This window comes from Zalophus californianus, chromosome 8, assembly GCF_009762305.2.
Source record: "Zalophus californianus isolate mZalCal1 chromosome 8, mZalCal1.pri.v2, whole genome shotgun sequence".
NCBI classification, from domain to species: Eukaryota; Metazoa; Chordata; class Mammalia; order Carnivora; family Otariidae; genus Zalophus; species Zalophus californianus.
The window spans coordinates 110,570,494-110,594,832 of NC_045602.1; the positions used below are offsets into that span (position 1 = coordinate 110,570,494).

The following is a 24,339-nucleotide window of genomic DNA, read 5'->3' on the forward strand; positions in this document are numbered from 1 at the left end:
CACTCACACCTTGCTGGATTGTAATGTGTATCTTTTTCCTCGTTGCCCTTTTACCCCCCGGACAGTGAGCCTCCGCAGCAGCAAGTTTCAAACCGGCACCGTTGGCTGCCGGACAGAGTTACGGCCCCTTGAAGCCTCTTAAACGCCGGCCAGCGGTCCCCGCGCCCAAGCGGGTCTTCCCTCGGCGGTGTCGGATCCCCCCCGGGAGGGCTAGCCCCGCCCCGCCCCGCCCCGCCCCCACCTTGCAGACTTGCGGTCTCACGGCGTTCGCTGCGAGGCCGCGTCCGGAAGAGCAGGAGCCGGAGAGAAAAGGGGCTGGGGTCGACATCGAGAGCCCCTTCCCCAAACCGGAGGGGCTCCTCCCGGTTGCCAAAGTAGTGGCGGAGGGCGCGGTCCCACTGGATTTGTTAGAGATCAGAGCCTGGGGGTTGAACCCAAGGGGTTGGGGGGGTGAGAGGCGACGAGCAGAGGGACTCAGGCGGACTTACGCAGCTCTGGAGAGGGTGAAATAGAGGGGTCCCACGCGCGAACCCAGACGCAGCTACAAAGGGGTTAAAGCGCTGCGCCCCGCCCCAGCCTGGGGATTGGCGGCCCTGGGGGGCGTGGCCGGAGGGCGGGCCCGCGTTTGCCGCAGCCGCGGGTGGGCGGGGCCCGGGCGGGGAGCGGGAGGGGCGCGGAGCCGAGCCGGGCCCGCGCCGCGCGCCCCGCCGGGCGGGCTTCGGGCTGCGCCAGCGAGCGGGGCCGGTGGCGCCCGCTCTGAGGACCCCGCGCTGGACCCTGAGGCAGCGAGTAAGTGAGGCCGGCCCATCGCGGCACCCCTCCCGGCTTCGACCTGTCGCCGTGCCCGCTGCACTGCGATGCTCGTCCTGCCGGACCCGGAGCTGGGGAGGGGGTGCGTCCCGCTGCTTGGGGTCCCGGGGCGGGGGAGGGGAGTGGAGATAAGGCCGATGATGTCATGGATGCTTCACTAGGCCTGGGGGGAGGTGGCGGCCGGAGGGGGTGCGGCCCGGATTATGTCACCTCTTCCCTCTGCGCCCCGCCCCCCGGGGCCACACGCGCTGGTAGGGAGGTAGGGAAGGTGCGAGAGGGATTTCCTGCACCACGGAGACCCTCGGGCACCTCCTCAGGACAGCCTGTGGCCGGGGTCTCTATCTGTTGGCGCTGCGGGCCGTGGACTGCTGGTGAATGGCGAACACCCCCACTCCCCTGCGCGGAAGCTCGTGTGTGCGCGCGTGTGTGTGCTGGGGTAGGGGGGGCGCTGTCAGCCCCCTCAGTCCTTAAACACCAGCTTCACCAGAGCCAGGATCTAGGAGATGGCTCCCTTCCCCCGTTGACACCAAGGAAAGGTGGATCTCCCCTCACACATCCCAACCAAGAAGTTCTGAAGACCTCTGCACCCCAAAAGCCCTACAGTGCCCCCAGTCCTCTTTCTCCCTCAGTCCTTCTTCCCGGAAGCCCTTCCTGATTTTCCTGTCCGGATTCATTGCCTCTTTGCATTGCTCAAAGCTAGCATTCCCACAGCATTGTCTCTGCGTCTCCTCAGGGTCAGGGCCCAGAGAGCCCTAGGACTCTGCCATCTGTGTCCCCAGGGCACCCCCAGTCCAGCCCCTGGGGAAGCTTCAGAGTGAAATCTCCCTGGAGTAGCTTGAGCCAAGTGCTCCAAGGCCCTGCTCCCCAGGGCCGATCAGGGATGCTGTCCTGGGAGGCAGCATTTGGATTGGTCCTTGAAGGATGCAGGGTGGGCATAGAGAGCTGGGAAGAGATTTTGTGTGGAGTGGAGAGGAGCTCAGGTCAGGGGAAATAGGAAGGGCAGCAGGAGATGCCTTGAAGGCCCTGCTGCAAGCTCTGCTCTGGTTCTGGGGACTGAGAGAAATGCCAGGCCTCTTACCCATAATACATTTACTTCTTAAGATTCCTGTAAGGTAGGTGTGAGAACCCGAGGTGAAATAACCTGCATGCATTCACCCCTAATCAGTTCAGCTGGGATTTACACTTGAGTTGATGCCTCCAGAACCCATGTCAGCTGTTCTTGGCGCTGCTCGTGGAAGAATTTGGGCAGAGCAGGGACAAGATCAGCTTTGCCCTTTAGAAAGAGTCCCCTGGCAGCTGTTTGTAGGAGGGAGTGCAGGGGGGAAGAGGCCAGTGAGGAGCCCCCAGCAAGGGTGCTGGCAAGAGGGGCTACTGAAAGCTTTAGGGGGCAAATGGGCTGGTATAGGGGCCTCTGAGACCACAAGAGAGGGATAGAGTGTTCTTAGCTTTGGGAGGGACAGAAGTACGGAGGGGTTGAGTGGTCACTGCGGGTTGGAGGGACCGGCCCATGTAGAGCCCAGGTACAGATCATTTGACCCCTTTATGACCATCAATACTCTGCATAATGTCCCAGGCAATGAAGGTTGATGGCACAGAGAGAGCCGCAGAGTTGGGCAACAGGCTGTCATCCCAGGTTGTTGAGCTGATGCCTTAAGCCTGCCTATGCAGACCATGCTCAGCCACCTGGGCCAGTTCAGGACCGTAACCTATACGCGAAGCTCAAACTCTTCCGCTGGGCTCAGTTTCTGTCTCTCAGGGAAACAAATGCCCTTCCTTGTCCTGCCAGCTCCCTGCTGGGGTTTTGAGAAGAGAAGCTGCAGCAGCCCAAACTCGGCAAAGGCAAGGGGCGGAGAATGCTTACTGACAGGTTAGAATTATGGCAAGACACTCTTTGGGGAATGAGGCTCCAGGGAGAGCTGCTCTGGGTTGATAGTCAAGGATTCCCCAGGTAGAGCAGGAGCTGGTCCCAGGAGACAGTCCCGGGAACACCTCATTTCCATCTAGGACTCTGTGCATTGAGCTTCTCTGGGGGCCACACACATCCCAGGGAAACAGTGGTGCAGAGTGGCCTACCACCAGCCTCAACCTGTGGTCAGATCCTCCTTTTGTGGATCACAAAGTAGTACTGCATGTTTGTACTGTGCCCTACAGCCCAGAAAGCACCCTTGCAAACACTGTCCCCTGTCATGCTCATCATCAACATGACCACTTCCGAGGTTTGCTCCTACCCACCTCCGGGCATCTGCTGAAGCCCCCTTGCCTCGCTCGCTCATCTCACTATTGGCACCTTACTTTGGCGTAGCAACATACTCAGGTTTCTACCATGCTTAATTTAAAATTAGAAAAGAGCCTTTGGATCCCAAACCACCTTAAGTTACTGCCTTCTCTGGCCTTCTCTTTCACCAGGGAACTCTCCCATCTCTCCCTCCAGACCCAGCTACTCTTGTAGCCTGGCTTTGCCATGCACCACTTTTCTGAAGCCAGTGAGGTTTCCAGCTGCCAGATCCAGGATACACTCTCCAGTCTCGACTTTACCTGGCCCCTTTCTAACACGGGGAGCTGCTCTGACATTCTTGAAGCCCCCCAGCTTGTTCTGCAGGGCCTGCCTTCTTCTGGCCTCCTTCTTGCGTCCACACTGGCTCCCAGGCTTCTGGGGCCCTGCCACCTTCTCACGATGCTGGGCTCCACCCACACCACCCTTGAATGCTGACCACTGCAGTCTCTTTCCACCCAGTATGTGAGAGAGATCTTTGTCTGGTCTTTCCCAAAGTACCTGTTTCCCCAAACATTCTCCCCCTGTTTTGTTAAGGGTGTCACACCCACCCCTTGCCCCCACCCCTGAACCCCATCTCTATGAAGTTTGGTCAGTTCTTCCTCCCAGACCCTGCCCAGGCCTTCCCACTGGTTTCAAGCCTCAGGCCACTCAGCTTTCATCCTCCTAGTCCCCAGCTGCTCCCCACACTGTACCCGAGGATGCTGAGAAAGGAGTCATGCTTAGGGTGGGAGGGGGATTTTGAGTTGAGGGGTAACTGAGCTGGAGTACGCGGGGAGCGGAAGCAGAGCGGGGATGAGAGTGAGGCCTTAGAGGCACTCACTCTCAGGGTCCTGCACCTGCTGACACTGTGCTGACGTTCTGCACTAGGTGCCTCCCTTGCCTCACGCTAGACTCAGCCTTGCATGTGGGGATAGACCGGCTTCTGGGAGGAAGGTGGTAAAGTGCTGTTCTCCACCCCTGGGGTGGGAGGGGGGCAGACGCTGAGAGAATGGAATTTTACAAAGGCCATGGGGCCTGGCTTGGTGGTGAACTTTCCAAGCACTTAGGGCTGTAATTCCAGGTGTGGTGGCCAAAAGACTCCTGAAGGGCAAGAGTTTTGTCAGGTTCCCCTGGTCTGGGGCCTCATAGGGAGGACATGGCATCAGAATGGGCATCTGGGTAGAAGACAGTCTGAGGGGCACTCGAGGGGCATGGAGTGCCACCTGGACCCCTTCACCTTGGTAGAGAAGGAGGGCTTCTTGCCTGGTTTCTCATGGGAGTGGGGGGGGAGCCTGAAGGGTGCCCCTGCCACCTCTGGCAAACGGATTCCAGGGTGTGCATCCGCGGCTGGCACTGCCTGGTGCCTTGGCCCCGCTAGATTATGCAGATCTCTAAGGCAGGTGTTTCCCGGTGTGGATTTGAGACAAAGGAACCAGGAAGTGGGGCCTCCCTGAGCACAGGTAACCCGAGGCCCTGTCGCCCTGCCTGCGCTGCCCCCCCCCTCCGCGCCCCGCTCCTGTGGGTTGGCCTTGGGGGCGGGGGGCGCACGCTCACGGAAGGGCTCAGAGGACTTCACGGTTCAAGGTACAAAGGGAACGGGGGAAGGGGGTAATCCAGGAAGTCTTCCCGGTGGCAGTGAATTCTTGGGATGGGAGGCGCGGAATCCCCTGCGGACGCAGGTGGGTGCGGAAGCCCCGCGCCTGCCCCGCCCACCTATGGGAAACGCAGGCCCGGAGGGAGGCACGGCCTGCGCCCGCAGTTGGTGGCACCGCGTCCTCTGCCCCTGTCTCAGCCAGCCCCGGGGCTTCTGCAGAGGTACTGACCGTGGGGAAGGGGCCCCTCGTGCGGCCGAGTTGGGAAGACCTCCGGAAGGTCCGCTCGCCACGCCGCTACAGCCAAGGTTCCCGGCCGTACGCGGGGCGCGGGGCGTGCTCTAGGTGGCGCCCACATGCGACCCAGGGGCGCGCGGCGCAAGACTCCCGTCCCTCCCGCGTCCGCCTCCTCGGGGCGCCTGGCGCTCGGCAGCTCCATGAGGTAGGTCCTTCATTCCTCCCATTTCGCAGAGGAGAAAACTGTAGTCCGGGATGGCTCAGTCGGCCCGTCCAGAGTCGCCCAGCTGGTTCGGGCCGAGCCCCGACTGCGAGAGTGAGGCACATGGCCCCAGCAGACCGGGCCTCGGAGGGTCCCAGGCTTGAGGACCCGTCGGCCCTCCACTCCCTTGGAAAGGCAAGGAGAGGAGCCTGCGTTGGTAGTGAGCCTCCACTTCTGCCCTTGACTGCAACACCCTAGGTTAGGGGGCCGGGGAGGACCTCTACTCCCAAGTTTTGGTTAGGGGTGGGTTCTCTCCTTCCCTTAATTTCTGAGGTTCCCTATTGAATTCAAGTATTGTACCTTCCCAACCCCATCTCCCCAGCCCAGGAGGTTGGGTTATAGGGATCCAGACCCAGGGTAAAGAACGCCTAAGTTTTGGCGGCTGCAGTGAAGAATTGGGGCTCATGGAGGAGGTGGGGTTGAGGCAGGAGCTGAGGAGTGGAATGCTGAGCTGAGCAAAGCTGGGAGGGTATGTGCATGGTGCCCTGGGGCCTGGGCTTCATCAGGTGGGCAACAGGCACCCCCATTACCAAGCTGTCACTCTTACCCCAGCCCCATTCCTCCATCCTGGGTGTCTGGGAACTCTTGTACCCATTATAGGGAAGGGGATACTGAAGGGCGGGGTGCAAGTGGGGGTGGGGCTGACCTATCTTTGCCTTCCCACCTGTGCCCGCAGTGCCCCCCTGGCTCAGTCATGGCGAAGCTGGAGACGCTGCCTGTGCGCGCTGACCCAGGGCGGGATCCTCTCCTGGCCTTTGCCCCTCGGCCCTCTGAGCTCGGACCCCCAGACCCTCGCCTGGCCATGGGCAGTGTGGGCAGCGGGGTGGCCCATGCCCAGGAGTTCGCCATGAAGAGTGTGGGCACCCGCACGGGGGGTGGGGGCAGCCAGGGCAGTTTCCCCGGCCCCCGTGGCAGCGGTGGTGGGGCCAGCAGGGAGAGGCCAGGCCGCTACCCCTCCGAAGACAAGGCTCTCGCCAACTCCCTCTACCTCAACGGCGAGCTGCGGGGCAGCGACCACACCGATGTCTGCGGCAACGTGGTGGCCAGCAGCGGGGGCAGTAGCAGCAGTGGGGGCAGTGACAAGGCCCCGCCGCAGTATCGCGAGCCCAGCCATCCACCTAAGCTCTTGGCCACCTCTGGCAAGCTAGACCAGGTCGGTCCCCAGGGCCTTTTCTCTGAGGGGAAGAGAGGAGGGTAAAGTGGGCCCTGGAGGTGGGGGTGCAGGGGCCAGAATGGAGGTCGGGCTGGGGAGCCCCGGGGTGGGGTCTTGGGGGCTAAGTCTAGCTGGTGGTTCCAGGGCGGAGACTTGGCTTTTGGGTGCCATGCAGTGGAGCCCCGGCTGGGAGGGACTTCCAGGATGGAGATTAATTGGGGGTGAGGCTGAACCTATCTTGGCCAGAGGGAAGAGGCTGGGGCCGAGGTTAAGGCCCCATTCTGATGCCCACTCCCCCTTGCTTGCTTTTTACTCAGTGCTCAGAGCCGCTAGTCAGGCCTTCGGCCTTCAAGCCTGTTGTACCCAAGAACTTCCACTCCATGCAGAACTTGTGCCCCCCGCAGACCAATGGTACTCCTGAGGGACGACAGGGTCCTGGTGGTCTCAAGGGCGGACTGGACAAGTCTCGGACCATGACCCCAGCGGGCGGGGGTGGGGGCGGCCTCTCAGACTCAGGCCGGAACTCGCTCACAAGCCTGCCCACCTACAGCTCCAGCTATAGCCAGCACCTGGCACCCCTCAGTGCCTCCACCAGCCACATCAACCGCATCGGCACTGCCAGCTACGGCAGTGGCAGTGGCAGTGGTGGCGGCGGCGGCGGCGGCTCGGGCTACCAGGACCTGGGGACCTCTGACAGCGGGCGCGCCTCCAGCAAGAGCGGGTCGTCCTCCTCCATGGGGCGGCCAGGCCACCTGGGGTCGGGGGAGGGCGGAGGTGGAGGCCTGCCGTTCGCGGCCTGCTCACCCCCCTCGCCCAGTGCCCTGATCCAGGAGCTCGAGGAGCGGCTGTGGGAGAAGGAGCAAGAGGTGACAGCTCTGCGGCGGAGCCTGGAGCAGAGCGAGGCGGCGGTGGCCCAGGTGCTGGAGGAGCGGCAGAAGGCGTGGGAGCGCGAGCTGGCGGAGCTGCGGCAGGGCTGCAGCGGGAAGCTGCAGCAGGTGGCCCGCCGCGCCCAGCGCGCCCAGCAGGGCCTACAGCTGCAGGTGCTGCGGCTGCAGCAGGACAAGAAGCAGCTGCAGGAGGAGGCCGCCCGGCTGATGCGGCAGCGGGAAGAGCTGGAGGACAAGGTGGCCGCCTGCCAGAAGGAGCAGGCTGACTTCCTGCCCCGGATGGAGGAAACTAAGTGGGAGGTGCGGGCAGGGGGCTTGGGCTCTCCCTCTCTGAGTCTCCTTCCTTCTGTCGCTCTGGAAAAACCCAGAGCTGCTGCCCACTGTCCCAAGGGGAGTGAAGGGGGAGGGGGACAGAACTGATGAGGAGGGTCTTTGAGGACCAGAGCGGCCCCGGGGGGCTGGAGGGGCTGTATGAGATTAGCCACGTGTGTCCTGAGTAGTCCAAGGGGGGCCCGTTGGGGCATTCCTGCGTGTCCCAGGAGTTAAGCCTGCATCTGGGGATGCTCGGCGCCGCGGGCTGGAGGGAGGGGCCGGCGGCCCGCAGGGCTCTGCCTTGACCCTGGTCCTCTTCGCCCCTGCCCCTGCCCAGGTGTGCCAGAAGGCGGGGGAGATCTCCCTCCTGAAGCAGCAGCTGAAGGACTCGCAGGCCGACGTGTCCCAGAAGCTGAGTGAGATCGTGGGGCTGCGCTCGCAGCTGCGGGAGGGCCGGGCCTCGCTGCGGGAGAAGGAGGAGCAGCTGCTCAGCCTGAGGGACTCCTTCGGCAGCAAACAGGCCAGCCTGGAGCTGGGCGAGGCAGAGCTGCCCCCGGCGTGCCTCAAGCCCGCCCTGACCCCCGTGGACCCGGCCGAGCCCCAGGAGGCCCTGGCCACGTGCGAGAGCGACGAGGCCAAGATGCGCCGGCAGGCCGGGGTGGCCGCCGCCGCCTCGTTGGTTTCCTTGGACGGGGAGGCTGAAGCTGGCGGGGAGAGCGGGACGCGGGCCCTGCGGCGGGAGGTGGGGCGGCTGCAGGCCGAGCTGGCGGCCGAGCGGCGAGCCCGGGAGCGCCAGGGGGCCAGCTTCGCGGAGGAGCGCCGCGTGTGGCTGGAGGAGAAGGAGAAGGTCATCGAGTACCAGAAGCAGCTGCAGCTGAGTTACGTGGAGATGTACCAGCGCAACCAGCAGCTGGAGCGGCGGCTGCGGGAGCGCGGGGCAGCGGGGGGTGCCAGCACACCCACCCCCCAACACGGCGAGGAGAAGAAAGCCTGGACGCCCTCCCGCCTCGAGCGCATTGAGTCCACGGAAATCTGATCCCCTACCTGGGCATGTGGCCTTTTGACAAATGCCCTGTCAAAGGCCAAGAGTCCCCAGTGTCCCCTTCCTGCCATTTCTCTTCCCCATGTCCCCCATACCCCCAGACCAAAGAGGTTCTCAAAGCAGCTCTGACCAGGTCCCTCCCCACCCCCCACTGGGTGCCCTTAGGGCTCTACCACTGGCCCTCTGGGCAGCCCTCTTGGACCCTCCTCCCAAGGAGGGGAGAGAGGGAGGCAGAGTGATTGGGGGTTGAGGGGCCCAGGCAGCAGGGGAGCCCGTGCCCCGCTTCTTGGCACTGCTTTGCGGGAGATGGGAGGCGTCAGGCCTGCAGTGCCATGAGATAGTTCAGCCCTCAGTAGGTCCGGGCTGCCCCTGTTGGCCACCCCGGTGTCCAGTGACGCTCTCTGTGGTCACCTCCAAGGCCATGTAGCCTGAGGGAGCCTGCATGGGCTCTGCCGAAGCTGACAGACCTTGGGCTCCTGGCCTCTCTCCTTCCTGCCCTATTATCTCTCCCTGGGCAGATTGGCAGGACGAGTGGGAGCAGATGGCCCATATGTGGTTGAGAGGGCTACCTGCCCAGCCCCTTTCCTCCCCCCACCACCAAGGTCTCTTGGGTTCAGGCCTCGGAGCCTGGCCTGGTCCTGAGTGTATGTCCATATGTGTGTATCAGGGGCCAGAGGGAAGGCTGGGGGTGGAGACTCTGCCCAGGGAAGATCTGCTCTCCTGTTCTTGGGAAGGGTCACCTGGAGACTTCTTAGCTCTACGCCACCCTTCTGGCCAGGATCCCACAGGGTGATAGCCCCATCTGCTTGGCTCACCCCACACCCAGGGCCGCTGTCCGGCTCTAACTACAGCTATTAAGTGCTACCTGCCTCTCAGGCACTCCCCTCACCCGGTTTCTGAGGTCATATGAGTGTCTGTGATGTCTTCCTGTGTCTTCTCCCACTTGATTCCCCCAGCCTCCCTCTGCTTTCACGCTCAGAACATCATTGTCCTAGGCCGCCTCTTACCCCCAAACCTCACCTTTTCTTCCAGTAGAAAATTCTGCTTGATCTTTGGTGCACTGCCCACTTCCAAGCTCCAATGGGCCCAAGCCTGAGCCAGAGGCCTTTGTTTTGGGGAGCGAGGGGGGATGGTTGTGATTGCCCTTGAAGGACAAGGCTGACCTGAGAGGAACACTGACCCCTGAGTTCCCAGGACCTCGAAGTAGCCCAGTGTTTGCCCAGGGTAGGCCTGGCATGGCCATCAGTGGGGGTTGGGACACCACTGTCACTTCCCTTCTCCTCTCGGCATCCTCTGAGTCTATCTCCCTAAGATAGGAAGGGAAAGGCAAATTTCTAATTCACCAGCAATAAAAATTAGAGGAGGCTTGGCCCTCAGCCCTTGTATTTCTCTCTTTTCACTCTCTTCCTCCCACCCCCAAGACGGGGTTTGGAGGCACGGTGGAGAGAGCTGGCAACTACTGTGAGCAAGTTCCCCAACCCCTGACCAGCCTCCTCCCATGACTGGTGACTGTTTAATGAGCTGTGCATCCCCCACAAAAACAAGAGTGCCCCCCTGTGTGGCCTCTATCCCTCTGCACAGCCCCTTCCCGGTGACCCTCACCAGATCTCTGAGCCGGGTGAGGGGGGCCATCTGGCAATCACTGCCCATTCCACTCACCCCTCACTGTACCTGCCCCAGAACCTGGGCCTGGGCCAGAGGGGCAGGGGGAAGAGAAGGCATTAGTAGGAAAAAAAAAAAAAAATAGAAAAAAATATGAACAGACTCAGCTTTGGGACTTCCAACCCCAAAAGAAATTATATATAAATATATATAAATATATATCTCTACCATAGGTGATGGAAAGACTTCGTTTTCTTTTCCCAAAGAAATAAAATGGAGAAAGCCTCTCGAGTGGCATTCTTTGGCCTGCTTGTGTCTTTGCAGGTTTGGGAGGTGAAGCCTGGGTGAGGGGGGTGTGGAGGGCAAAGCTGGAGTAAACAGATTTCCCAGAGGAGGCATGAGACTGGAGGTGCTCACTGGGCCGTGCGAGAAGGCTGGCCCAAAGCCCAACCTCCTCCATGTCGCCCAGGAGGAGTCGTGTTTCCAAGTTTCTGCCCGATGGGGCTTTCTCTTCAGCTCGGATTGTCACCCTGAAGGGTTTCAAGGTGGTTCTAACTCGGCATCTGGACACCAGGCTGCTGGCTGGAAGGCAGGTAGGTGGTGCAGGACAGCTAGATGTGGTGTCCTGAGCCACCTTACAGTGACTGGCCAGTGTTTGAGGACAGAAGACAAAAACATGAAGCTTGAGAACAGGTTCTAATTAGTGGTGAAGCCCCAAAGGCAGAATGGACCCAAGAGTGCTGTGAGCAGGGAGCTGTCCTTTGGGGATAAGTGCTGTCCTTTATGATAACTGCCTCTCATCTTTACAAAGCGCCCCCCCCCCCCCGGTCAAGAACACACCCCACCACAAGCAACAACCTGATTTACAAGACCTTAAAGAGTGGTTTATTTTTCCTCACCTGACAATTCTGGTCACAAGCATCCTGTCATAGGTATTGGTTCATCAAGGACATAAGACTTCATTCTCCTACTCTCCCACCCTTAGCATGTAGTTCCCTCCATGCCACAAGGTGGCTGCCACAGCTCCATGAAGCGATTGAGGCAATACTACTTTATCATGAAGGTAAAAGCTTTCCCAGAATCCAGCCAGGACGTTTCCCTTTAAATGTTGTTGGCCAGAACTGAGTTGCATCCTCTTCTCACTTCAAGGGAGACTGGGAAATTGAGTATTTGGCAAAGAACAGGATTGTCATGGCTGCCTAGGAGCAATATGGTTCATCACCTGGGGATGGGCCCTCTGCTCTCTCTGGGTTCTTCTGGCAAAGAGAGTCATAATCAGCAATTAGGAATGTTTGCTCTGGTCTGGTCCAAGTGAGAGAATCAGGCAAACTGCCCTCCGGAGAGCTCAGGAATTGGGATGCCAGGCTTGCACCTCATTTGCAGTAAAGTGTCCTCCCTGCATTGGTTTTTGCCTCCCTGACAAGATGGTGCCCTGGAAGGAGCGTCAGTTCTCAAGTCTCCTTCACAGCACTTAGGATAGGTGGACCAGCAACCGAGGCACTGACAAGGTATGACAAACCCAACCGGCAGTTCTCAAGCTCCCCCCCCAGAACAGCAGTCCGGGACCAGGCCCTCCTGGAGGGTCTCTTCCTTGCTAGTTGCTGACAGTGGCTCAGGTGTGAGCCCCTCTACCCAGGGAGGTAAATGATGACCCTGCTCATCAGTATATGCACAGGCCTCCTCCAGCTCCAACTCCTCACATCCATTTCTCCTAACTGGCTCGGCTATCCATCACTAACTCTTCTCCTGAGAGCGCTTCACAGATGCATCTCTATTACAGATGCGTGATTATCCTCACCATACAGTTGGGAAACTAGGCTTAGATAGTTGATGTGACTTCTCCAAGGCTATAAAACCCTGAGTGGCGATCTGGGATTCGAACCAGTGTCAGGGCTATTCAGCGACTTCCAGCGCGGTCCCTCCACGGCGCTGCTTCCCCTCCGCAGGTCCTAGACTCCCGCGTCCTGTTAGCAACGTCCTCCACTGGAAAACGTCCTTGGAAAACGCTGACAGTGTCTTTTGAGCCTCGGCCGCACCCGTCACCAGCGCAGCAGGCGGAAGTAGCGGGCAGTTGGCCGGAAGTGGGGCTGTGAGGTGCGGGTGTTGCTGGAGGAGTCGTGGTGGCGCGGCGTTCCCGCGGGATCCGGGGTCTGGTGTTGCGGCGCCCGCGTTCGCCAGGCTCAGGTGAGTGGCGGCGCCCAGGGAGGAGGTCGCGGCGGCCGCTCCCGCTCCCTGCCCGCCTGGCGCTTGGCCCGCCTCTCCCGTCCTGGGCGGCGCAGGGCCGGGCACGCGCCGAGGCCGGGCTCCGCGCTTCCGGGCCCGGCTGCGGACTCCTCTCGCAGGCCCGCTTTAGGCAGCATCTCGGCGACCCCGCCACTCCAGAATTCTGTGACCTTGGGCAAACGGTTCGTCTGAACCTTGACTTTTCCTCTCGGAGACGGAGATAATAACTGCCTGCCTCGCAGGGCTGTTGGGGGAATGCAGTGAGGTGTTTTGCCGCACTTCTTATCGCACTTTCACGTGCGGGCTGATCACTTGGGGATCTGGAGATTGTGGCCGTAGGACTGCGGTAGGGTCCGAGGTTATGCATTGCTCACCAGCTTCCAGGTGAGGGTGAGCCTGATGCCTCTGGTCCGCAGGCCACAATTTGAGCCTTAAAATCCTACGGTATTTTGCTTAGTACTGGGTCAACCTGAGTCTTCAGTAAGTATCAATACGACGTATACCTCGTCCCCATTTTTAACAGACGGTTTCTAGTTGCACAGACCTAACTAAGGGTATTATCGACGTCTTCCTCCCTTTCCTCTCCAGAGATAAGAAAAATAATTGCCCTTTCTCTTTCCGTACAAATCATGACACAGCTCTTCTGTCCTGACCCACGGAGCTTTGGGTCCTCTTTATACCAGTTACTCATCCACTTCCTCAGTCCATGCTTCTTTGCTCACTCACTGTAAACGCTCGAATAGCGCTTCATCCTGTGGAGCTGGTGGCCAAGTGCTTTAGCACCAGTGTGTCTGGTGTTCCGTGCTCTAGTCATTTGTTGCAGCTGGGATGTTAATTCCTGTTTTCTGCACCTTGCTCACACTTTGTGAGTAGTAAGAACAGCTGCTTTACCACAACCAGATTCTCCAGCTCACTGCTCTGAATGGCCTCAGGCAAGCTCTGGGGAGTTCGCTGCTGCCTAGTAGCCCAAAATAAAATCTGAAGACTCAGTGTTGCATAATACAGCAGAGACAGGGAGGCCTTTGGCGGTTGTGCAGGCCTAGTTTATTTGACAGTATGATTTTCTTCCCCATTCATTCCCCATTACTTTTCTGATTCCCAACAGGGTCTTGTCACTCGTCATGCAGATAAGTCAACTTTGATATCAGAGAATTCTGAAGTTTCCCTTTCAACTGCCTGAAAACCTGTACTGCTCAGCCTAGCAAAGCTAGAATAGATAAAACCAAGTATTTGGTTGAGTTGACCAGTTGACATGACTTTGGATGCAGATATTTCTCTACTTGCAAGGCTTTGGTCATTCCTTTAGTAGCTCCACTCGCAACGGGCTGAGAGGACATGAGTGCCTGCTCTCTGTTGTTAAACCCAGAGATTTTCTAAAGACAGAGTGTTGTGACACATTTTTTAAGAGCAGTAGCTCTAACAGAATCATCTGTGGGGTCTTGTCAGACTGTATCTACCCAGGCCCTTCTTGCCATTCTGATAGAGGAATAGCAGAGGCTTAGAAAGGGGAGAAGAGGGCTATATAAACTGAAGAAAAAAAAAAAAGTTTCACAGATAATTGTGATGTGCTGTTTTCTCCAAAAAGAACAGAAACTAGAGGGTGCCTGGGTGGCTCAGTTGGTGAAGCCTCTGACTCTTGCTTTCGGCTCAGGTCCTGATCTCAGGGTTGTGAGATCGAGCCTGGGTGGGGCTCTGTGTTGGGTGTGGAGCCTGCCTAATATTCTCTTCCTCCCTTAAAAAAAAAAAGTGCAAACTGGAACAAAGTGGAGGGGATGGTCTGTTAGACTTGGTTTTGGTTTCGCTTAACTCTGGGTGATACTTACCTTGACCTAAACACCTTAGCAGTAGTGTTTGACCTTCATAGTAGTAGTAGATCCCTCTTGTAGGCTCTGCTCCTGTGTGGAAACCGAAGCACGGAAGAGTCTAGCCCAGTTAGCGTTTGCATTAACAGCTAAGGGTCCTTAGGTCAGTCTCTAAGCCCTCACCAGGGGCATTAAAGTTCTGTAGACTCTCAACACCTAGAGAAATTTAGTTTTTTGTTTTAATTCTCAGGGTTACTCAACAAATTATTTGCTAAGACAAGATTAGACTTTGAAGTATCCATTTTTTGTGGCAATTTTATCAGGGCGTGCGGGGTTTAAACCTTTCTAGCAAAAGGACAGTAATCAGAATTAAGAGAGGAGATCCCGTAACTGGTGAATTGGACATGCTGAGAGTGTCATATACTTAATCTACAGTTAGCATGGCTGTCTTCCTCATCTGGCTCCCTTCCTCTAACTTCTGGACTATAGTTTAAATGAAGCTATTCGACTTTGCTCAGACCTGTACCTGGAAGGTGAAAGGTAAGAGGCTTCACTCCTGTGAAATCACATCATTCAGGGCGGTTGGGCAGTGCCAGGGGTCTCTGAGGCTCCATTCTGGTTTGTTAGGTCCCCTAAAGAGGAGATGGGGAGGAGAACATACATATAGTTTAGTTTATACACTTAAACTAGGAAAGGAGCTTTGTGCTGATGTCACATGTCTTTGAACCTCTAGAGAAGGTGTCAGGAGTTACTGATTGGGCATCTCATAGTATTCCCTTTCCATCTTTCCTAAGGATTCCCTGGGAGTCCTTAAGTAAGGAGAAACTAACAAACCCAGCTGTGTTTTCTCTGGGCAAACACATCTGACAACCTCTCCTTTGCAGTGCCTTTTCTCCTCACTGTTCTGCTTTATGGGTTCTGTATCTTCCCTTTGCTTCTTTCCTTTCCTTCTCCACAGTACTCAAGACCAGACTTCTGAAGTGATTATATTTCAGACCTGTATATGTAGATACGTGTCTCAGGAGTTATGCTAAAAGTTGCATGGTGAAAAAGTAAGTAGCTCCTATTTGCCATTTGCAGTTGGCTTTGCATGCTTCTACGATTCTTTGTCATCATTTCTGTTACTGGGCATCCATAAGAAAGTTCTATAGACAGTAGGAATTGCTTGGACTAGAAAAACTTTTCAACATTTTCCTTGAAACTTAAGGTTACTTTCTTTGAACACTGTCTTCTTGAAGAATACCTTAACTTCCTGTTAGTACATGCGTTTGGCAAATTTAATTTTTGTCAAATTTGGACATGGTTTACACAGTCCAATAGTTTGATGGAACTTATAACACCAAATATTAATTCCCTTTCTTTTTCCCTCCTTTTTTGTTCCGTGGAGGCACTTTCCACTCTTGTTTCTTTTGGCATTTATCAGTATATTTCTTTTTCTTTTTTTTTTTAAAGATTTTATTTATTCATTTGACAGAGAGAGAGAGAGACAGTGAGAGAGGGAACACAAGCAGGGGGAGTGGGAGGGGGAGGCTAGGCTTCCCGCTGAGCGGGGAGCCCTGTGCGGGGCTCTATCCCAGGACCCGGGGATCATGACCTGAGCCGAAGGCAGACACTTAACGACTGAGCCATCCAGGCACCCCAGTATGCGCTTTTTAAATCTGCATTATTTCTAAATAATGTATTTGTGTTGCTGTTTCTTGATTTCTAGGAAGTATCTATATCTTTGACTTCTTTATTATGGGCTTTGAGGCTCTGGCCTCACTACCCAGCCTCCCCTATTCCTCTTCCCCTCCCTGCATCCTCCATATATAGTTTGCTCATAATTTTTGGTTAAGCTGATATTCAAGGTTTATATCAATAAGATTATGTAAATATTTATAGCTGAGCGGGGAACCATTTTCTGTCTTACACAACTTTTTTGTTTTCCTGGAGTTAATAATTTTTGTCACTGTTGTTACTGGCTTGGTTTTCTGTCTACCAATTGCTTGTCCGTCCCCAGATTATTCCTCAGAAGTATAAACCTCTCTCCTTGGTAATATTTACCTCCTCTGGCATGAACTGGTTGCTCTTTATGTCTGCTCACTGTTTCAGTATTGGGATCTTCATCATTATCCTGGGGTTTCCTTTTTCTTCTCTCCTGAGTTGAGCCCTAAATTCGGGATCCCTTATCTCCCCTGCCAACTTCCAGGTCTTCAGTTATGGTACTTCTCCTTACCTCGATGACGGGATATCTGGTATACCCATTCCTTCCTGTAGATTTCGGTCTTTGAGATCTTCTCTTTGTTCTTTTTGTAAGCGGTATAAACTAACGATAGTGATAGGTCAGATCCTAGACTACAGGCATAGCTCATTTTGCACTTTATTGCACTTTACAGAGAGAGTTTTTTACAAATTGAAGGTTTATGACAACCCCGTGTCGAACAAGTCTGTTTTTACCATTTTTCCAACAGCATTTCCTCACTTCCTATCTCTGTGTCACATTTTGGTAATTCTTTTTTTTTTTTTTTTAAGATTTTATTTATTTGACAGAGACACAGCAAGAGAGGGAACACAAGCAGGGAGAGTGGGAGAGGGAGAGGGAGAAGCAGGCTTCCCGCTGAGCAGGGAACCTGATGCGGGGCTCGATCCCAGGACCCTGGGATCAGGACCTGAGCTGAAGGCAGACACTTAACCATCTGAGCCACCCAGGCGCCCCACATTTTGGTAATTCTTGCAATATTTCAAATGTTGTTTATTATTATTGTGTTTGTTATGGTGATATGTGATCAGTGGTTATGACTTGCTGAAAGCTCAGATGATGGTTAGCATTTTTTTTAGCAGTAAAGCATTTTATAATTAAGATATGTCTGTTGTTTTTTAGATATAATGCTGTCGCGCATTTGACAGACTACAGTATGGTATAAGCATAACTTCTGTGTTTACTGGGAAACCAGAAAATTCCTTTGACTCACTTTATCATGACACTCACTTTATTGCAGTGGTCTGGAACCGAACAACGCTACATCCGAGGTTTGCTCGTATTAGAGGTGAGAGGGGCTTTTGAGTTCACCCATTCTAACCCTCCAGCTTCCTGGCGTCTGGAAACCCTGTAGATTGTTCTCCCCGGGTCCTCCCCACTTCTTTGTCTGGAGTCTGACTCCTCTTGTCTAGAATACACCTGCACTGTGGATTTTGGAATCAAGACAGTCTTTGATGTCAAACCTCACTCCATCCCTTAGCTGTGTAACCTTCAGCAGGTTTCTTAACCTTGTGAAGTGTCCTTTTCCTCATCCACAATATAGAGATAATAAGACCTACCTTACAGAGAGGTTGTAAGGATTGGAACTAATGCAGATTTAAAAAGCGTATACTAGGGGCGCCCGGGTGGCTCAGTTGATTAAGCATCTGCCTTCGGCTCAGGTCCTGATCCCAGGGTCCTGGGATCAAGCCCGCATAGGGCTACCTGCTCAGCAGGGAGTCTGCTGCTCCCCCCCCCACCACCACTCGTGCGCTGTCTCTCTCTGTCTCAAATAAAAAAATACAATCTCTTATAAAAAACAAAACAACAAAAATAAATAAATGAGAAGCATATACTAGGCTTGGCACAGAGGAGGCCCTAAGATGATTGTGGCTGTTGTTTTTTCCATCTTGGGACTTAAGCTGTATTTTTACAAATCAAAAAGAACCACGTTAATTCAAAATACAGAATCGATACCACTCAAACATTGATGTTCGAGGAGATGGTTTTTTTCCATTTTCCAAATGGTTCTTTTGTTCATTTGAGGACCATGCACAGTAATTTCATTAAGTACTCTTAGGTAGGGGCGCCTGGGTGGCTCAGTTGGTTAAGCGTCTGCCTTCAGCTCAGGTCATGAGTCCAGAGTCCTGCGATTGAACTCCACGGCAGGCTCCCCCTGCACGGCAGGCTCCCGCTGAGCCTGCTCAGCGGGAGCCTGCTTCTCCCTCTCCTCCCTGTTCATGCTCTCTTCTCATTATCTTTGTCGCTGTCTGTGTCTCTCTTTCTCAAATAAATAAAGTCTTTAAAAAAAAAAAAGTACTCTTAGTATTTATTGAAGTAATTTAAGTTATTTAATGCACTTTTAAAAGTATTTATAGGCGCCTGAGTGGCTCAGTTGGTTGAGCGACTGCCTTCGGCTCGGGTCATGATCCTGGAGTCCCGGGATCGAGCCCCGCATCGGACTCCCTGCTTAGCAGGGAGTCTGCTTCTCCCTCGGACCCTCCCCCCCTCATGCTCTCTCTCTATCTCATTCTCTCTCTCAAATAAATAAATAAAATCTTAAAAAAAAAGTATTTATAAAGGCATTTGTTAAACTCGTATACTTTTCTGTATTAACGGTTTCAATGTCAATAGAACGGGGAAAAGTTATTTTATCAAAGATATAACAGAAAGTCTCCCCACCAAAAAGCCATATAATTACTTTCCTTTTATATAAATTTTTTAGGTGATGGCACTCATTTGTGTTCTGTTTGTTCCACTGTATATTTGTATGTGCTTTTTCTCATGTTGATGCCTGCCATACACTTATCCTATAAACCAGCCCTCTACTTCCCAGTGGACATCTGAATTGTTTTCAGTTTTTTGCTTTATGTTTTTTTAAAGATTTTTTATTTTTAACTAATCTGCACCCAGTGTGGAGCTCGAACTTAAAACCCCCGAGATCAAGAGTTGCATACTCTACCAGCCGAGCCAGCCAGGCGCCAGTTTTTTCTTTAGAGCACAGTTATTTTGTAAAAAAATGTTTTGTCTTTTGTTGTTGTTACTTCAAACTAGTTCCCAAGATGAGATGAAAGTCTACAGATTTGAATGGTTTATGGCTTTATTTGCAAATTCTGTTGAGCCAGATGTAGATTCCAGGTTCTAAAGCAGGTCTTCTTAAAAGCCCTATTCTGTCAGAGCACCCTGGTGGCTCAGTCAGTTAAGGTTGAACTCTTGGTTTCAGCTCAAGTCATGATCTCAGGGTTGTGAGGTGGGGCTCTGTGCTAAGTGCAGAGTCGGCTTGAGATTCTCTGCCTCTCCCTCTGCCCCCCACTTCTCTTTCTCTCCCTCTCCCCCAGTCCCTCTCCCACCCCCCCAAAAAATAAATAAAAAATCTTAAAAAAAAAAACAAACCCTATTCTGTCAACGGGAGAGTTCTGTTACTTGCTCTCTTTTGTTCCTAGCATGCCTGTGGTGCAATATTGGTTGAGATTCCTCGTGACTATTTTGAGGCATAAATTTCCAATTATCTCTAACTATTAAAGGAAAAGTTATTTCAGTACTATTTTCCTAATGTTTTCTAATTTTTAAAAAATTGGCCATCTGCATTCATAGGCATAAACTAATCGTCTATAGCCAACTTTTTCTGTAAAGGGCCATATAGTAAATATTTTATACTTTGTAGGCCGTGTGTTTTTCTGCCACAGTTACTCAGTTTTACTCTTGTAGTGAGAAAGCAGGCATAAACAATATGTAATGTGTGGCCTGGCTATGTTCAGATAAAACTTTACCTAAGAAACAGGTGGAGGGATAGGTTTGGACCCGTGGACCATCGCTTGCTGACACCTGGTCTGTAATATCTGGACCGATAGATTGAAACTTAGTGGACAGAATGGTCCACAGGCCACAGTAAAAGAACTAAGTGTATAAAGATTTAATGTGATAGAATTCTACTGTGGTTCACAAAGAAATTAAAGCATACACTCTTGCCATCCAGAGAAGCCTGTATAGCTGGACTACCCGAACATAGCCACTGGCCTGCCCTGTGGCCACCTGGTTCTCCTGCTGTGGGCTCTGGAGAGAAGGGGCTGACCAGGGAGCTGGGCAGGAATTTCAGAAAGTCACTCTGGCACCCTCAGAACCTGCAAGGGATCATGGGCAGCAACAACCCTATCTGGTCCACATCTTGGCAGCTCAGGGCTCACTGGGTTTTGCTTGTCAGGCTTTGGCATTTCTCAAGTGGAAGGAAAGCTAAAAGCCTTTAGAGAAAACAGGAGTATAGCAGAGTCAGTGTCGTAGCCTCTCAGGGTTTCGACTGGCGGGGGTACAGTGGGACCTGCGCTGCTCAGAGGCAGGGTCGTAATCAGCATCTGACTCACTGGCCACATTGCTGACCAGCCACCCCTGGAGGAGAACTGTGCTCCTGCCTTGCATGTCAGCAGGGCAGATGTGTGACCTGGTGTTCCCTGAACCCCGAGCCCAACTTTGAGATGCTTTTTGCTTCCCACCCGTGAATCGACAATGAGCAGAGTGCATTGGCCTTCTGCCTTCTCCCACCAAAATGAGTTTTTGAGTATATGTTCCAATTGCGTGATTGCTCTGTGATAGCGATTCGGTATCTGATAAGCCTCCTGGAGAGGAGACAGGCATCTTCTAAAAGGTGTAGGAGCAGCATTAGAACAGAATCCCGTCATCAAGAGCTTCATACCTTAGGAACAAGGAGGGTTGTCGTGGGCGTAATTAAACTTTACACCAGATCCCACTTTTTACTTTTGGAGTTAGCACAGCAGCTTTTACCAACATTCTTACTCTCCAAGTGGGCCCTTTATGCCTTGATACCAAGGAGAAGGAGTTTATCCTTGATGTGTGCTGTCTTGTGGTTTGGGCATTCAATAGCATGGAACTTACTTGAGTGGACAGCAGTGTAGCTTAATCCCTTTCTTAAAATGTGTGCGTTTTGGTATTGTGATAGGTGGAAGCCACTTATTCTTCATCTACCCTTTTTTCAGTATCTGCCACCAATTCTGGCCCAGTCATTTGTGACCCATGGCTCTTGCGATCTGCCGAAGATTTCCAGGCAGTTTCTGTGGAACGCCTCCCCGTCCAGCTCTAATCAAGCACCATGCAAACAAGAAATTGCCTGGACAAACTCGTGAGGACTGTGTTCTGACTGCCAGAACGATCGCTACTGACCCCAGAACGGCAGCCACCCTCAAGTTGTTAAAACCTTTAGGATACCGAACGTTTTGCCATCCTTTTGCCTACAGTGCGACCCAGAGTGTGATGTACTGGAATGTGGGAAGCTGCGCCTGGAAGGGGGGACAGGACCCTGCAGAACACAGCGGCCTCTGCCGGCCTGCCGAAAAAGTTGAGAACATTCATAGCGCTTCCTCTTCTCGGAGGCTCCTGACAACCAGCAGCGCCCTCCCAGGTTCGGAATCCAGCAGGGCTTCTGCCTCTCGGGCCAGCCCACTGAAGCCCGGCTCCCCCCGGGCCGTGGGAGTTGTTGAAGACGATATAGAAACGTTTGATTCCTTTGAAGACCCCCGAGGTTTCCTCCAGCTAAGACCAGAATACCAGCTGCACAGCTATAGCAGACCGGAGACTTGTGAGCCCCTTTCTGTTTCAGAAGGTGAACTCATTCTGCACAGAGTCACAGTTTATCAAGATAATCTCCAGCCTCAAGTCATTGCTGATTATTTCTGTAAGCTGAGCTCTCTGCCTGCAGAGCAGCGTCCTGTTGTGCTGTCCAGTACCAGCTTTGCTTTGCTCTGCCAGCTGAGTGTGAAAAACATACAGCTCTTTGAAGTCCCAGATCTGATCAATATTTTGAAAGCCTTTGTCAGTTTAGGAATCCCTTACTCCCATTCAGTGCTCGATGTGTGTGAAATCAGACTTTGTGCTAAGGTGTGGGACATGAGTCTGGATCAACTTCTCCTGGTGGCCGACCTCTGGCGGTACTTGGGCCGCAGAGTACCCCGGTTTTTAAAAATCTTTTTTAGTTATCTTAATTTACACTGGAACGATCTATCCTTATCCCAGCTGATTCACTTAATTTATATTATAGGTGAAAGTCGTCAGGTACCCCAAGACCTCATGCAAAAACTGGAATCATTGATCCTCAAATATATAGATTTGATCAATTTAGAGGAGATTGGTACAATCTGTTTGGGGTTCTTTAAATCAAGTAGTAGTCTCTCTGAATATGTCATGCGGAAACTTGGAGACTTGGCTTGTGCTGACATGCAGCATCTGAGTAATTATGCCTTAGTGAATATTCTTAAAATGTTCCGTTTCACTCACGTGGATCACATAAATTTCATGAAGCAATTTGGCCAGATTGCTCCTCAACGAATTCCTTTTCTAGGAGTTCAGGGTGTCATGCACCTGACTCTTGCTTGCTCAGCCCTGCGCATCCTGGATGAAGGGCTAATGAATGCTGTGGCTGCTTCTTTGCCTCCTAGGGTGGCATACTGTCGAAGTAAGGATGTAGCCAAGATTCTGTGGTCATTTGGAACTCTGAATTACAAGCCACCCAATACAGAAGAGTTTTATTCTAGTCTGATAAATGAGATTCACAGAAAGATGCCTGAGTTCAAGCGATACCCAGAACACCTGCTCACCTGCTTGCTGGGCCTGGCATTTTCTGAGTACTTTCCGTTAGAGCTCATCAACTTTGCTTTGAGTCCAGAGTTCATCAGGTTAGCTCAGGAGAGAAGTAAGTTCGAACTCACTAAGGAGTTGTATACTCTTGATGGTACAGTTGGCATTGAGTGTCTGGATTACAGAGGCAATCGTCTTAGTGCTCACCTTCAGCAAGAGGGGTCGGAAATGCTGTGGAATTTAGCAAGGAGGGATATGTGCTCAAAGCCTGAATTCATAGAAGCTCTCTTTTTACTTGAGAACATGTTGGGTGGGCCCCAGTACATCAAACACCATATGATTCTGCCTCATACCCGATCTTCTGACTTAGAGGTCCAGCTTGATGTTAACTTGAAGCCATTACCATTTAACAAAGAAGCCATATCAATTGAAGATGAAGCCAGATTGAGGCTGAAGCACGTGGGAGTCAGCCTTACAGATGATTTGATGAATCAGCTTCTAAAAGGGAAATCAAGAAGACATTTCCAGGGAGAAATTGAGTCAGAGACTGAGCAGCAGGCAAGGGAATTCGAGAATGTGGCCATGCATTTGGGGAGCTCCCCTGGCAGTGTGGCAGACAGATTGGGGGCCATGGAGATGGCGGGCCCTCATCCCTCAGCCTGCGTGCAGGCCCCACATGTGAGGCTGGCTATTCAGTTGACAAACAAGAACCAGTACTGCTACGGTTCCAGGGATCTGCTTGGATTGCACAACATGAAGAGGCGGCAGTTGAAGCAGCTCGGATACCGTGTGGTCGAGTTATTCCACTGGGAATGGCTCCCACTCCTGAAACGAACTCGCTTAGAAAAGCTGATGTTCCTCCATGAGAAGGTGTTCACCTCTGCTCTCTGAAGGGCTTTCAGGGACATTGTGACTCGTAAATGCTGTAGAGACGTGCTGTGCAAGGTGTTGGGAAACCGTTATAAAAGCCGGAATATAGGTTTGGTAACCAAATCCTCTGTTGAGGAGACTTTGCTGTGCTCTTTGTCTACGGCAGAGTGAAGTTAGTGTTACTGTGGATCAATTGTAACCAGGCCCAGTTGGACAAGTTGTCGCTAATTTGTGCAGGTGACTAATAAACCTCTTAATGTGCCCTGTTTTCAAGTCCTATCATATTTTTCTTACTCTCTTGACTGGCCTTACCTCACGATGATTTTGAATTTTTAAGATAAAAGTGTAGGTAGGGGCGCCTGGGTGGCTCAGTCAGTTAAGCGTCTGCCTTTGGCTCAGGTCATGATCCCGGGGTCCTGAGATCGAGCCCTGCATCGGGCTCTCTGCTCAGCTGGGAGCCTGCTTCTCCCTCTCCCACTCCCCCTGCGTATGTTCCTGCTCTCGCTGTCTCTCTGTCTGTCATAAATAAATAAAATCTTTAAAAAAAAAAGATAAAAGTGTAGTCAGACATTTTCAAAGCCAATTTTTTGAAAATGGTTTTCATATACTTTGTTTTAAAATAAGAATCTTTTGGAGCACCTGATTGGCTCAGTCGGTGGATCATGTGACTCTTGATCTCAGGGTCGTGAGTTCAAGCCCCACGTTTGATGTGGAGCATACTTTAAAATAAAGTTAAATAAGAATCTTTTACAGTTTCATTTACATTTCAGGGTTTTTCCCCCATGCGTGTTTTCTTCTCCCTTTAAAATTAAAATCTCATTCGCATTGACATTTGGTTGGTTGTCCTTAGTTGCTGGTTCTTCCTGTTTACAACAGCCATTTCAGATTTAGTGAGCTTAATGTCATCCTCTAGCCCTCCTCTTCTGCGTTTCTACTTCTCTTGCATTAAACTCTCCCCCTACCTTCCGCCCGGATATTTTCTCCCTAAAATTGG

The 24,339-nt window shown here is 53.0% G+C and overlaps 3 protein-coding genes across 12 annotated transcripts in view; all 3 read left to right on the forward strand.

The window, feature by feature from the left end:
* Nucleotides 1–651: 651 nt before the first annotated feature.
* LZTS3 (leucine zipper tumor suppressor family member 3) lies at nt 652–10,441 on the forward strand. 5 transcript variants are annotated; one of them, XM_027623000.2, is made up of 5 exons: nt 652–789; nt 5,128–5,290; nt 5,832–6,308; nt 6,626–7,495; nt 7,845–10,441. In XM_027623000.2, exons 2-5 carry the CDS (start codon nt 5,219–5,221, stop codon nt 8,541–8,543), a joined length of 2,118 nt encoding a protein of 705 aa, XP_027478801.1. In that variant the 5' UTR covers nt 652–789; nt 5,128–5,218; the 3' UTR covers nt 8,544–10,441. The 5 variants fall into 5 exon arrangements, with proteins under 5 accessions (XP_027478801.1, XP_027478802.1, XP_027478805.1 ...); XM_027623001.2 differs by having other exon boundaries at nt 6,626–7,432; XM_027623004.2 differs by lacking the exon at nt 5,128–5,290 and having other exon boundaries at nt 768–789.
* A 1,772-nt stretch (nt 10,442–12,213) lies between these two features.
* FASTKD5 (FAST kinase domains 5) lies at nt 12,214–23,720 on the forward strand. 2 transcript variants are annotated; one of them, XM_027622389.1, is made up of 3 exons: nt 12,246–12,335; nt 17,155–17,202; nt 20,882–23,720. In XM_027622389.1, the coding sequence occupies exon 3, from the start codon at nt 20,919–20,921 to the stop codon at nt 23,364–23,366; it is 2,448 nt and encodes an 815-aa protein (XP_027478190.1). In that variant the 5' UTR covers nt 12,246–12,335; nt 17,155–17,202; nt 20,882–20,918; the 3' UTR covers nt 23,367–23,720. The 2 variants fall into 2 exon arrangements, with proteins under 2 accessions (XP_027478189.1, XP_027478190.1); XM_027622388.1 differs by lacking the exon at nt 17,155–17,202 and having other exon boundaries at nt 12,214–12,335; nt 20,882–23,719.
* The window catches only part of UBOX5 (U-box domain containing 5), a 38,316-nt gene continuing 26,191 nt past the window's right edge, over nt 12,215–24,339 (forward strand). For 3 of the 5 annotated variants that reach the window (XM_027622394.1, XM_027622390.1, XM_027622393.1), the window contains exon 1: nt 12,215–12,335. The gene's annotated coding sequence lies outside the window, so the exon portion shown is untranslated. Of the gene's footprint in view, nt 12,336–14,640; nt 14,717–17,154; nt 17,203–24,339 lie in introns of those variants that run through there. The other 2 variants (XM_027622391.1, XM_027622392.1) reach the window with 2 other exon arrangements.

What these genes read in the sequence shown, in the direction of transcription:
- FASTKD5 (XM_027622388.1), top strand. Translation starts at nt 20,919, where the DNA reads ATGGCTCTTGCGATCTGCCGAAGATTTCCAGGCAGTTTCTGTGGAACG.
- LZTS3 (XM_027623000.2), top strand. Translation starts at nt 5,219, where the DNA reads ATGGCCCCAGCAGACCGGGCCTCGGAGGGTCCCAGGCTTGAGGACCCG. An exon ending in CCTCTGGCAAGCTAGACCAG is followed by an intron (nt 6,309 to 6,625) that starts GTCGGTCCCCAG and finishes CTTTTTACTCAG; the next exon opens with TGCTCAGAGCCGCTAGTCAG. An exon ending in TGGAGGAAACTAAGTGGGAG is followed by an intron (nt 7,496 to 7,844) that starts GTGCGGGCAGGG and finishes GCCCCTGCCCAG; the next exon opens with GTGTGCCAGAAGGCGGGGGA.